We start from the raw sequence: 11,778 nt of genomic DNA, 5'->3' as shown, positions 1-11,778 counted from the left end.
GCTAACAGCATGTTCACGGTGCCTTATAGAACATTTTAGTAGGTCCGGGTTGGGTAGGTGGATTGTGTCCGTAAATAAGACGCAATATTATTACACAATCATTTGTATCTTTGTCACTTTGGTAAGGCACTGAAGCGTCCAAGTATTATACATCCAACATCCAAGTAATATTACAGTGGTTCAGTACCTTGAATTAATATTATAGGATTCAGAAGTATTCACCGGAGATAGGGATCAGAATCTCTTTGTTCGTATTATGTTCGTATCCATTCCTTATTCACATAGGTTGAGGTAGTGGTATGTATCGTTTCAATTTTGGGCTTTGAGCTTCATAGTTTGAAGCATTTGTATAGCCTTTTTATTTTGATGGGAACAGGAATGAGTAGTTACCATTTGCTTGTATTTAAAAGGAACTGAAAAAAACAAAATGTTTTTGGTGCTGGACTTTTGCAGTTGAGTTGAACTGGGATCTCGTAAAAGGAATGACATGCATCAGATTTGACATGTATGTTCATTGTTTGATTTATTGTGTGTTACTGTTTAATTATTTCAATTTGTTGATTTTTCTTATTTCTAGGTTGCTCCAGTTTGCCCAATCATTGGAATTCTGGTGACCGCAGAGTACCTACAGGTCAACTGAGAACAACAAGGTCATGTCTGAATACCAGATGCTGGGAAAGAGTGGGTTGAAACTAAAAGGTGTTGCTGACGTGTCTTTGAAAAAGTAAGTACAGCTTAGTGACCTATTGAAATTGATGCAGCCCCTGGGAGGAAGCTAGTAGCTACACACCTACTTAAGTGTTCATTCTGTGTCTGTCTCTCAACGATGTTCCTGCTGCCTGTCCCATATAAACACCTTCATATAAAGTTGACTGTTTTCCAGTGTGTTGGTGAGCAAATGCCGTACATTGGAAGTTCTTGCTAAAAGTTATATTTTTTCAGAAAGAAGAAGAAGAAGGACAAGACCAAGATTCTAGAGACAGTGGTCAAGGCCCCTGTTGATGCCAGTACTGAGGTGTCAAAGAAACAACAGAAAACCAAAACAAAGGCAGAACTAGCTTTTGAGAAACAGAGGGAGAAAAATGTGAGTTTAACTTCCAGCAAAGCGAGTGTCTAAAATCTATGTTACCACTTCATTTTAGACAATTTGTGAGCATTTGGGGGTGAGATAAAGATTAGGAGTCACTACTCTCTTACATTTTTTTTTTTTGCACAGTTGTTGAAAACAAAGAATGTTCACCAGTAAACACACTTTTGGTGACTTGTTTTGACCACCATTCTGCATTTTTAGGAATTGAAGAGGATCATGGAGAAGGCATCAAAGACACACAAGCAGAGAGTGGAAGATTTCAACAGGCACCTGGACAGCCTCACAGAACACTTTGATATCCCCAAAGTCAGCTGGACCAAATAAGATGTCTCATGGGTACTGGAAAACTTCACTTTGTGTTTCTACCATTCATTGTCACGTGTTGCAGTCGAATTGTCGGCTTCCCACATCGTGCGCCCCTGTGTGCGAGATGAATGGTTCGCGATTCGCGAATAGTGTAATGAATGCTGTGACATCCACCATATGTACTTATGTAGGGTAGTTCTACGAGAGCTGCGCTTACACGGTTCGTCGCTTCCTAATCGTACCAAGCTCATTTTATTTTGAGCATGTCAGCTTACGGTATTGCCCATCAGCGCGTAAATCTATCGTGGCGAGAATAAAAAAATCAAATATCTGACTACTAACCTGTATTTAACAAACATACAATCGACAATGTTGGGGACCTCTTCTGCATAATCCTCTCATAGGTGATATTTGCACGTATAACGTACACACACCGCTGAAGGGGCTTCCGTTTGCCGTCAGTTGTCTCACTGCCGGCGCAGCAGGGACACCGCAGTCGTGTCTACCTCTCCGTCGCGGCCGGGGGTACGGGGCAGTAGCGCGGCACACCGCGATGCATATAATTAATGTGTACAGTGACGGGATAGGACGTGCTCTCACTTCTTCTTTCCTCTGCCCTTGCCCTTTTGTTTGACGGTGCTCTGCATCTTGGTGATACACCGTGGGCAAAACCAGTCTTCGTCGCCGGGTGGCACTTGGATACCGACACATACCCTGTGCGAAAGGAGACGACACACGTCAAATGCCGGCTGACTCTCATGTGGGAAGGGATGTCACGGTAATTGAGGTACACAGTACACACACTAGATGTTGTCCATATGTCATGTTAGAACGGAAACAGCACAAATGAGATGTCCAAACAGGACGTGCCGTCAAAAATGAACCATCGGTGCTCCCTGCAGGGGTTAGACTGAGCATCGACATTTGAACCACCTTTCGAACCAACATTCTATATGTAACGGACAAGAAACCAAACATGGGAAGATGCGTTCCAACAGGGAGTCAGGTACGCTGTCAAAAAAAAAAAAACAGTTCGTTGAATCGCTAGCCTTCGAAAACAGTTCGTTAAATCGTTAGCCATTTTTGTCGGCCCATGACGAGACGTTGCGGCACCAACAGTACTCACCAGTGGTACCAGTCGTCGCAGCCATCGCAACCGATCATAGGCGACCCGTCGTCCTGCCGGCCGCACTCGGGGCAGATCCAGATCCGGTTGCCTTCGCTGTCCTGCAGTTGCCGAGAGACACAGGATTACAGCCAAATATTTCACACTGCACAGTGCACACGGGTCGCGGAAAGCGTCATTGGGCAAATGCAGAATTTGTTACATGGGGAATACACGTGGCTACTTTTTTTCGAATTTGCTGTAAACGAGCAATTATGAATAAAATAAAAACATTCGCGCTCAACATTCCACATGAGTGGGCAGTTAGTGAACGTCTTGGTAAATGGTAACTACCTGGTGCCAGCTGGCCTATCCGTTCAAAGTAAAGTTCAATTAAAACAGTCTGTACTGCAATGAACGGCGAACCGCCGACAGTCAGCTGTCATTGCGTAGTGTTCAGTGTACACTGCGCTCGCTGCAGTGTACTGCCCCGTCCCCATCCGTGCTTTGTCCCACTCCCACTCACCAGGAACGACCCGACCGTCTCGGCTATGACGGCCGCCGGCGGCGCCTTGGGCGACGCCAACGCCTTCTTCGCTTTGCCCATCGTCGACTTCTTCTTCTCCTTCTCCTTCTTCGGCGGTTTGAGCAGCGCCGGCTCTTCGGACTTCTTTTTGTCGATCTTCTTCTTGGGCCGTCCGACGTTGGATGTGGACGGCTCAGGCGTTTCTCGCACCGGCTTGATCGTCCTGTGGGGCGCAGAAGTGCAAAGACAATGATCAGAAGTAAGAACGATATGACAAAAAGATGAGATGGCATAAAATTATAGATGGAGCTGTACGCATTTGTATGCATGTATGATGTATGGTACCATAGATTATAGCTATGTATGCATTTACGATCATGAGCGGTCCACACATGGCGTAGCCTGTGTCTTTCAGTCACTACCGGACAGCGAGGGCAACCAAATCTGGAGCTGCCCGGGGTGCGGCCGGCATTGGACAGTCGTACTTGAAAATGGTTATTTGAAAGCTAATTAGCATGATAGAAATATATTCAAGTCTGGATAAGAAATCCCTTTCTCTGCCAACATCCGATCGCATATCTCGCCGTTCTGTCAGGCAATCCGAGACCGAGCTACCCACAAGACAGTAAAGCGTACATCAAATCTACCGGCGCTGGGACGCGGGACCACTAGGCAGTACGGGGCCCGACACCCCGTGACCACTGTCCGCCTGAGGTGGTGTCCGGTTAACTCACAGTTTGGGCGGCGGCGCCGGCTCCGGAGACGGCGAGCGACTCTCGGTCGAGTCCGGACTATTGAGGCGCAGGGTCAGCTTCGGGCCCGACTCGTCCCTGCCACCCTGGAAAACGGCGCACGGTCCGGTCACGATGGTCCATGCGCTCACCGAAACGCAAGTTCAGTTCAAAATGCATCCCTGTAAAAACACATTATGCGCTCCAAAAATAAGAACGGCAACATGAATATACAATTCAGCATCTGCGCATTAACGTTTACAGAACCTAAATATTTAGTCACCGCAACAAAAACCCTGTCCCGTAGCTCAGTCGGTAGGGCACCGGACTCCCGGTAGTGAGAGCCCGGGTTCGAGACGCTACGGCGCTCGATATTTGAGACTCCTGACGGGGATGGTCTGCGGTTGGTGGGAGCAGCCGCAGCCAGTTGAAGTCGGTTGAGTGGGACAGGCCGTGTCCGGCTTTGAAGGACACGTTAAACTTTGGCATCTAAATTCTCCCGTTGCCCGGAATTGCGCGATTGGGCGGTAGGGGTCGGGATCCACGCAACAAGCTCGCGTGGGCTCCGGCTCTGTCAATCCGTCCATTCAAACATTCGAGCTAAATTCATAAAAAGGCACACCATTTACCTCATGTGCTTTCCCAAATGCCTTTTCTCTCTCCTCTTTTCTCTTCTTCTCCTTCTTTTCACTCTTCAACTCCTTTTTGTCACGATCCTTCTTGTCTTTCTTCTTCTTATCTTTTTTGTCCTTTTTGTTTTTCTTGTGCTCCTTCTCCTTTTTCTGAAAGGTTCAAGTGGCAGATTAGCATTGGAAAATGGCATCAAGTTACAATATTAGAACTGAATGTATAAGCCAAGCATGGGAATAGCCATAAGTGAGCAATTTTCTCACACAGAAAAAGCTGCTTTCAAATCTCATCTAAGAACTAAGCAAGTCATTTGGCTACATCGCGAGCATAACGCCTACTAAGCAAAACGATATTTGAGGATTTATGCATATTTTAAACTGTTTTGCAGAACAGTTCATTAGTTGACGCAACATTCCTTGAAGCTGATACTAAGACCACTTGAGCATCATGCGTTTACGGCGTACCTTCTCAGCGCGCTCGGCTAGTTCCAGTCTCTTGAGTGGCGTCATGGCGCTGATGTCGGGTGTCGGCGAGCGGGTCATATCGCTGGTATCGGAGGGCGAGCGGCGCGGGTCCAGCGCACGCGCCGCCAGCGGCCGCGGCTTGTCGCGCCACTCGTCAGGCGACTTGGCGCGCGCCTTACCCGCACCGGCGCCGGCAGTCTCGGCGCCGCGGAACAGCGCCGGCGGCCGCAGTCCCGGCATGCCCGGGAACGGCGGCGGCGGCACGCCCTCGGGCCCGGCGCCGCCGCTGAACGGGAACGGGAAGCGCGGGATCAGTGGGTTGTTGAGCAGCGCGGCCGGGTCCGGCGGCGGCGGCGACTCGCCGCGCCGGCCAGGCAGCTCGGGCGTGCGCGGCCGGTCCGGCGTGCCCGAGTCGTCCGAGCGCGGCGACTGGTCACTGGCGCTCAGCACGGACGGCTTGCGGCGCGGCTCGGGCGCGCGCGGTGTGCCCGGCGTGCCCGGCGGCGTCAGGCTGCTGGTGCTGGCCAGCGGCGGCGACGGCGAGCGGGGCCGCGCCCCCGGCCGCTCCGCCTTAGCAGCCGCCTTCGCTGACGGCCGCTCGGTAGACTTGGGCGGCGGGGCGCGCTCTGCGCCCTTCGCCGCCGCCTTGTCGGCCGCTTTGACCGCCGGCCGTTCGGCCTTGGCAGTCGATTTGGCCGGCACGCCCACCGGTTTGGACGGCGAGCTGAACAGCTGCGGCTCGTCCGGCAGCATGGGCGGCAGCTTCTTCTTGACCTTTTTCTTCGCCGGCGGAGCGGCGGCCGGCGCCGGAGCCGGCGCTGGAGACGGCTCTGCGGGCGGTGGCGTCGGCGCCAACCCAGCTGTCGTCGACACAGACTTCTCTGATGGATGTCCCTGCTGCTTCTTCTTCGCTAACTTCTTCTTGAATATCGACAGCTTGCTGCTCTTGACATCGACAGGCTTCGGCTTTTTCTTTTTCAGCTTTGCCTTTTCAGCGTCGGGTCTGACCCTGGGTGAGGTGGCGACCGCGGCCGGCGGCGGCAGCGCGGCCGGCGGCGGCTCGATAGCCGACCGGCTGGTGCCCGGCTCAGTCTTGGGCTTCTTGAATGGCTTCAGCTTGGCTGCCTGCGTGGCGGTGGGCAGCTTCTCGGGGCTGCTGCCGGCGCTGCCCTCCTCCTCCTCCACCTTGACGTCGATGATGTCGAAGAGGTCGTCGTCGCGCAGCCAGCGGTCGCGGTTGCGGCGCTCGTTCTCTCGCTCGGAGAGCCGGCGGTAGGTGTCGGCGCGCTGTCGGCGCGTCTTGATGTGCCGGTAGTCGTCGCCGCAGTCGTCCAGCGGGTCGGGCAGCCGCGCCTCGGGCAGCTTTCCCTCGCGCGCCGGCGAGATGAAGCCGGAGGTGGTCATCATGACGCTGCTGATCTCGCGCATCGGCCGCCCCTCCTCCTCGGGCAGGTAGCTGAGGGCGCAGAACGGGCGCACGGGTCACAGGTCTGCCACCGGGACAGGAAGACGCAACAGACACAACCCTCCCTTCACCGCAGAAAGAGGTACAAATACTTCACACTCCAGGATATGGTATCCTGATGGTTTAAGCACAGATCAACGCCATCATAACGCGAATCTATTCCCAACTCTTCTACGATGACCAATATGATGACCAATTAAACCCACCCGCCCGGCGGAGGGTTATCGATATCAAACCCCTAACAGCACCCGCTGCTCACCGTCCCCGTTTGGCGTCGGCGCCGAACGAGTCTCCGGGCCGCTTCAGGCCGGGACTGGAGGTGGTGGCCGCGCCGCGGGAAGAAGCCGCGTCCGCTGACGGAGAGTCGGTGGTCTCGTCATCTGGCGAGTACAGGAAAAGTATGCCTAGTATATTTGACATGACGGTTACACTACAAAGCCACACTAGATAAGGCGGTCATACGTCACGTTTAGAATAAAAAAAAAACGCATGAACACAATACGAAATATGAGCTCGGCTTGTTGACATACTGTCAGTTGTCACAAGCAATGAAAAGGACTTATAGCATAGCCAGTAGCAGAGCCTACCGTAAATATCTCTCGGCCTCCAACACCGATACTTATCTGCCCTTCCTATCCATTCTACTGTAGCTCGCAAGATATCCCTACGAGAGACACGATGAGTCCATCCACATCACGTCCACCAGCAGCGCACGACCCCGGCGCCGTACGTACCTGCCGTGTCCGGGTGCATGGGCGGCAGGTGCTCGTACACGTGAATGGGCCGCGTCACGATCTCCTGACTGCCCGGCTTCAGGAAGCTGAGGTTGGTGGCGCGCGGCACGGGCAGCTGCGGCACCGGGTGCGGAAACGGCAGCGGCTCCACCGACGACAGGTAGTCCTCCAGCTCCGGGACGGGCACGCCAAAGTCGCGCAGCGCCAGGCCCAGGTCGTCCAGATTGGCCAGCGTGCGGTCAACTGACGGCAAAGGCGCGCAGGTGGCGACGTCAGCACGTGCAGGCGAAAAAAATGATATAGTTACACCACGTGCCTGACTTAATAAAAAGATCTTGGCAACATGTAAATAATGCACTCTTTATGAAATACCGATAATATAAAGCAGAATGGAGATACAGCAACTGGATATGATTCAGTACCATTTCAAACAGTACCTACAAAAAACACGGAAGCTGAGTGCACACAGCTGCTGTCAGCAGTGCAATAGAAGTGTTGGAGTTTCATCAAGACATCGGGCACTCTAAGCTACCACCGCCCACCTGATTCCCGCTGAGCGTGCAGTACTCACACTGGTTGGCGTATCTGCCAGTCAGCTTGGCCATCTCGCTGATATAGTTCTTCATCACGTCCACGAGCACGTCGAGCGCCGTGCCGGAGGCGCTCTGCCAGCCGAGCGACTGACAAAGCTGCGCCACGGCCACGCGCACTGCCGCCCTGTGGTACTGCTCAGAGGTCGACAGCGACGGCATACTGGCGCCTGAAAGGCGGCACAGACGGGAGGCAGTCAGAGCAACAGTCACAACAGTGGGTTAAGCGCCGGCATAGTGGCTGAAAGGCGGCAGAGGCAGTGGTCACAGGAGCAGCCAGGAGAATCTGGATATCGCCGGCATAAACTGGCTGAAAGGCATGACGAGCCTGCTGGGTTGCTGGCCGGCAGTACCGCAGGCATGTTGTCGTTACAATTAAAAAAAAAAAAAAAACACACACACACACAACATTTCTGAGCATAAGTTTGCACAACACACTACCAGCATCGTTACTAGTCTTGAAAACCTATATAAAAATTGTCCGGGTAGAGGAGCCAAAGAAGAGTCAGAACGAAAGTGAATAAAAAATATACACACAGGCGCGCCCAAACTGTCTGCCAATGCTCCAGTACACAGGTATCTGCTCGAGGAATGGTTACTTAGCAAGTTAAATCAATTTGAAATCCTAAGCGAAAGTGCGTTATATACATACAGGTCACAGCTCAATTGATATGAATGCAAGTTTAAAATCACTCACCACTCACCAGTTGTTTTGTTGTTTTGTAGAAACTATATATTCTCACTTCAACTCATGCACATTATTGTGCACTCTAAGCATTCACACCATTTCCGACTCTACATAAGATAATCCTCCAATGTACACTACACTATCAGTCACCTCACACTACCCTGAGCCCCTGAGGGTGCCACTGAATTCACTACACGAAGTCCACGTCCTCTGGATCGTCCGAGGGCAGTGCCCGATCGCGTTCGTCCGACGGCGGCGGGGCGTCCACCCAGAAGGCAGAGTTGAAGCGGCGCCGGGCTCGCACCGACTCCGGCACAGCCTCGTGGCCGTACACGCAGTGGCGACACGCGTTGCCGCAGCACTGGCCACGCAGAAAGTGCCGCAGCCGCGTCAGCACGCGCAGGCCCGTCTCCGGGTCGTCGTAGGTGAAATGTCCGGCCTCGACGGCGCGCTGGTGGGCCTCGTGCGCGGTCCGCTCGGCTTCCGAGAGCTCCTCGATGCGAAGCTGAGTCAGCAGCAGCCGCTCCTGCTCGGCGAACGCCTCCCTCAGCTGCCGGCGGCGGCGGGCGGCGTCCGTCGGCGGCGGCTGCGAGCAGAGGGTGAGGTGAGCGCCGCGCCACAGCCGACCGGCACACTGTGCAGCGCCCACTGGCCACCGGATGGGCCGTGTACTGAGGAGCATCAGCCTGTAATAGCAGCGCCAAGGGCAGCAGAGTTATAGGTGGTACTTAGATATTCTCAGAAATGCAGTTGAGAGGGACGTAATCTTCGTAACCAAGAGACTAACATAAAAATAACTATAAAGACGAGTACTGTTGAAGCAAGGCTTGTTTCGTGCCCAGCATCTGTCAGTCTCCACCTGGTTCATCTATTTTGAGGGAGATGTTTAATGAAACTTAACACATCACAGAGAGAATATTGGTAATAATTCACCCATGTTCAATTCAAAATCCATGTTTTTCTTGTGCTCTAGGGCCTAGGCTAAAGAAGTCGGGTGAAAGAATCAGATATGCCCCTATACCTTTAGCATCTTTGTATGCATTAATCTACACCTGTGCAAATCTTTGTCCACAAATAGCTGTTACCCCTCATTAGGATCCCAGTTACCCTAGGGGGGCACTGCAGCCAATGCCACATCATTGCTAAGTGCCAACTGCTAAGTGAGATTTGTCAGAAACAAGATCTAGAGGGTTCAGTTCAGATTGTGATCAGAAGGCCAATAATCTGTTGGAAGAAATCAAATTTGAAATGCAAGTTACAGACAGAAGACCAGTCTGGACTTCAGAGAATAGACTGATGTTCCCATTGGCCATTGCTGCAGCTTACACTAAAATAAGGGGAAAACAAAATTTCAGGGCAAGTAATTGACTAACAATTCTTTGCATGGCTTTCCTCATTGAGGAAAGCCATGTTTATTTATCCTGGTTGAGGAATCCTGAACCAGGATAAATAAACTTAGTGAAAGGAAACAAAGCTTGATTTAACCGACCCTCACCTAGCCTAACAGGTAAATGTCAAGATAAAGTCCTGGGAAGATTTCAATGATATTTTTTATCATCTTAAATTACTTGACTTCCTGAATCCAAAAATGACACTTAGGTATATGTCTCACAAATAAAAGTAAAAAACATAATAAAACCAGACCTAACCTTACCTACATGCCTACAAACCTACAACCTAACAACATACAGCCTGCAAACCTACCAACCAGCCTACAACCTAAAACCTAAAACCTACAACCTAACCTAACCTACAACCTAAAATTTCTGCTGTTTCATATTCGTATCAACAGCGCCACAATTGTAGATCGGACCTTATCTTGACAAATACAGCCTAACAGACCATAGCCTCATTTTGACCAAATGTATAAGAAAGCTAGACCAACACTGGGCCACCAAAAGTCTGACCAGCTAGCCTGCTGACCCATCCATTCATGTATAATAATCCTGTCAGGTCACCTATACCTGTCCCAAATTCACGATATGGGCACCAAATAGACCCCTGGTCAAGCTCATTAACCTAACCTTACCCTTATGCTAAGGTAGGTCAGCTGTCAGGCTAGGTTATATTATCTTTATTTAGTTTTTCCTGGTTAAGAACAGCCATACATAGATTTGTCCAAATCAATATGAAGATTAGCTACACAAGCCTTTAAGCACCCTCTAAGAAATGCAGGAATTCACAAAATGTAAACATGAAAGGAAAGAATGCATCCTTCTGACTTCTGAGCTTAAAAGTGACACTACGCAGCAATAGACAACGCTTACAACTCAAACTTCTTATGCAAAACATTCAAATTGTGTGAAAGTTGCATGATTTTTATTCAATTTGAGCCCAGAATGCAAAATGCAAATTTCATCCGAAGATTGGTCTTGGGTCTGCACCGACGATTTACGAATTCACGATTAACTTGTGAGTTGTGAAGGAAACTATTTCATTGATTGATTTCATTTGATTTGAACTTCAAATTTCCTATTTTAGCGGCATTGAAATTTCCATTCATCGGCATAGGTATCAGACCTAATCTTAATTATTTATATACACTGTGCTACTGCTAAATGCTATATGGTACATAAATATACACCGCCTTGCTATCTCAGCAACCATCGATACATATTTCTCGACTCTTATTTCTCACCCAACAAATCTATATACGACCAACAAACGACGCTCCCCACTCCTGTGGAAATTTTTATTTTATTTTGCTGATTTACGAAAGCTTAGTAGCTTGCATTTCAACTCAATTTACCAGCTATCCTACGTCATTAGTTTTGACACAAAAGTACGTTTTTTTGTGAGTTGAGCTCCGTTACGGTTTATTAGCCATTCATTTCTTTCTGGTAAATGCATTTCAATATGAAAATAAGAAATACTGCAAATTTGATCGAAATTTTCCTTGCTTCAATATCATATTGCAATGGTTTTTATGTCGTCATACCTCGCCATAAACATTAATAAATGATTAACTTGTTACCCTATTCAACGTCCGGCTAATCATAAAAATTATCGAAGGTATCCATGACAGCGGAAAATTATACACTCTTATTAGATCGGTGTTAGTGTTGAAAATTGTTATTTCTTGCATACCCTTTCTGTTTTTATCGTTGATCAACTCATTCCATTAAATTTCATGTTTTTTCAATAAAAAGTGCTTTAACCCTCGCCCTGGCAGGGCATTTTTCATAACACGGCCTGGCAGGGGGGGGGGGGTCGATGCGACCCCCCCCTCGCGATTGGCTCCTATGGCACCTAGAAACACCAAATTTGGTAGGTAGGTGGGCCCATGGGCGGCGCCACCGCGGGGGACGGGGGGGACAGGTCCCCCGCTATCGAAAGTTAGGGGGGTACAGTACCCCCCTATCGGCGAGGCCCGTTCAATAGTTGATAATAATGCATTATAGAGCTATCCGTCGCATTTAATGCATCGTTGGTTAACCAAGGCAGGTTCT

The 11,778-nt window shown here is 50.1% G+C and overlaps 3 protein-coding genes across 5 annotated transcripts; 1 reads left to right on the top strand and 2 right to left on the bottom strand.

Moving 5' to 3' along the window:
• The first annotated feature begins 89 nt into the window (after positions 1 to 89).
• Positions 90 to 1,737, top strand: LOC122365450 (protein FAM32A-like). Of its 2 annotated transcripts, XR_006253755.1 has the most exons (4): positions 90 to 121; positions 578 to 724; positions 943 to 1,084; positions 1,292 to 1,737. XR_006253755.1 is itself a non-coding variant. In XM_043336646.1 (3 exons), exons 1-3 carry the CDS (start codon positions 654 to 656, stop codon positions 1,412 to 1,414), a joined length of 336 nt encoding a protein of 111 aa, XP_043192581.1. In that variant the 5' UTR covers positions 578 to 653; the 3' UTR covers positions 1,415 to 1,737. The 2 variants fall into 2 exon arrangements, 1 of the variants encoding a protein (XP_043192581.1); XM_043336646.1 differs by lacking the exon at positions 90 to 121.
• On the bottom strand, positions 1,724 to 8,479 carry LOC122365445 (transcription initiation factor TFIID subunit 3-like). Of its 2 annotated transcripts, none has more exons than XM_043336642.1 (10): positions 8,346 to 8,479; positions 7,623 to 7,811; positions 7,052 to 7,294; positions 6,577 to 6,697; positions 4,853 to 6,308; positions 4,388 to 4,540; positions 3,762 to 3,865; positions 3,028 to 3,250; positions 2,523 to 2,623; positions 1,724 to 2,110 (listed from the first exon to the last, which is right to left on the bottom strand). In XM_043336642.1, the coding sequence occupies exons 2-10, from the start codon at positions 7,801 to 7,803 to the stop codon at positions 1,993 to 1,995; spliced, it is 2,700 nt and encodes an 899-aa protein (XP_043192577.1). In that variant the 5' UTR covers positions 7,804 to 7,811; positions 8,346 to 8,479; the 3' UTR covers positions 1,724 to 1,992. The 2 variants fall into 2 exon arrangements, with proteins under 2 accessions (XP_043192577.1, XP_043192578.1); XM_043336643.1 differs by having other exon boundaries at positions 8,339 to 8,429.
• A 24-nt stretch (positions 8,480 to 8,503) lies between these two features.
• Positions 8,504 to 11,016, bottom strand: LOC122365449. The gene is made up of 2 exons (XM_043336645.1): positions 10,968 to 11,016; positions 8,504 to 9,015 (listed from the first exon to the last, which is right to left on the bottom strand). The coding sequence occupies exon 2, from the start codon at positions 9,009 to 9,011 to the stop codon at positions 8,520 to 8,522; it is 492 nt and encodes a 163-aa protein (XP_043192580.1). The 5' UTR covers positions 9,012 to 9,015; positions 10,968 to 11,016; the 3' UTR covers positions 8,504 to 8,519.
• Positions 11,017 to 11,778: the final 762 nt, after the last annotated feature.

The sequence above is a fragment of the Amphibalanus amphitrite genome, unplaced genomic scaffold, assembly GCF_019059575.1.
Source record: "Amphibalanus amphitrite isolate SeventyFive unplaced genomic scaffold, NRLGWU_Aamphi_draft 000740F_arrow, whole genome shotgun sequence".
Classification (NCBI taxonomy): Eukaryota; Metazoa; Arthropoda; class Thecostraca; order Balanomorpha; family Balanidae; genus Amphibalanus; species Amphibalanus amphitrite.
This window is presented reverse-complemented; position numbering and strand designations above follow the sequence as displayed.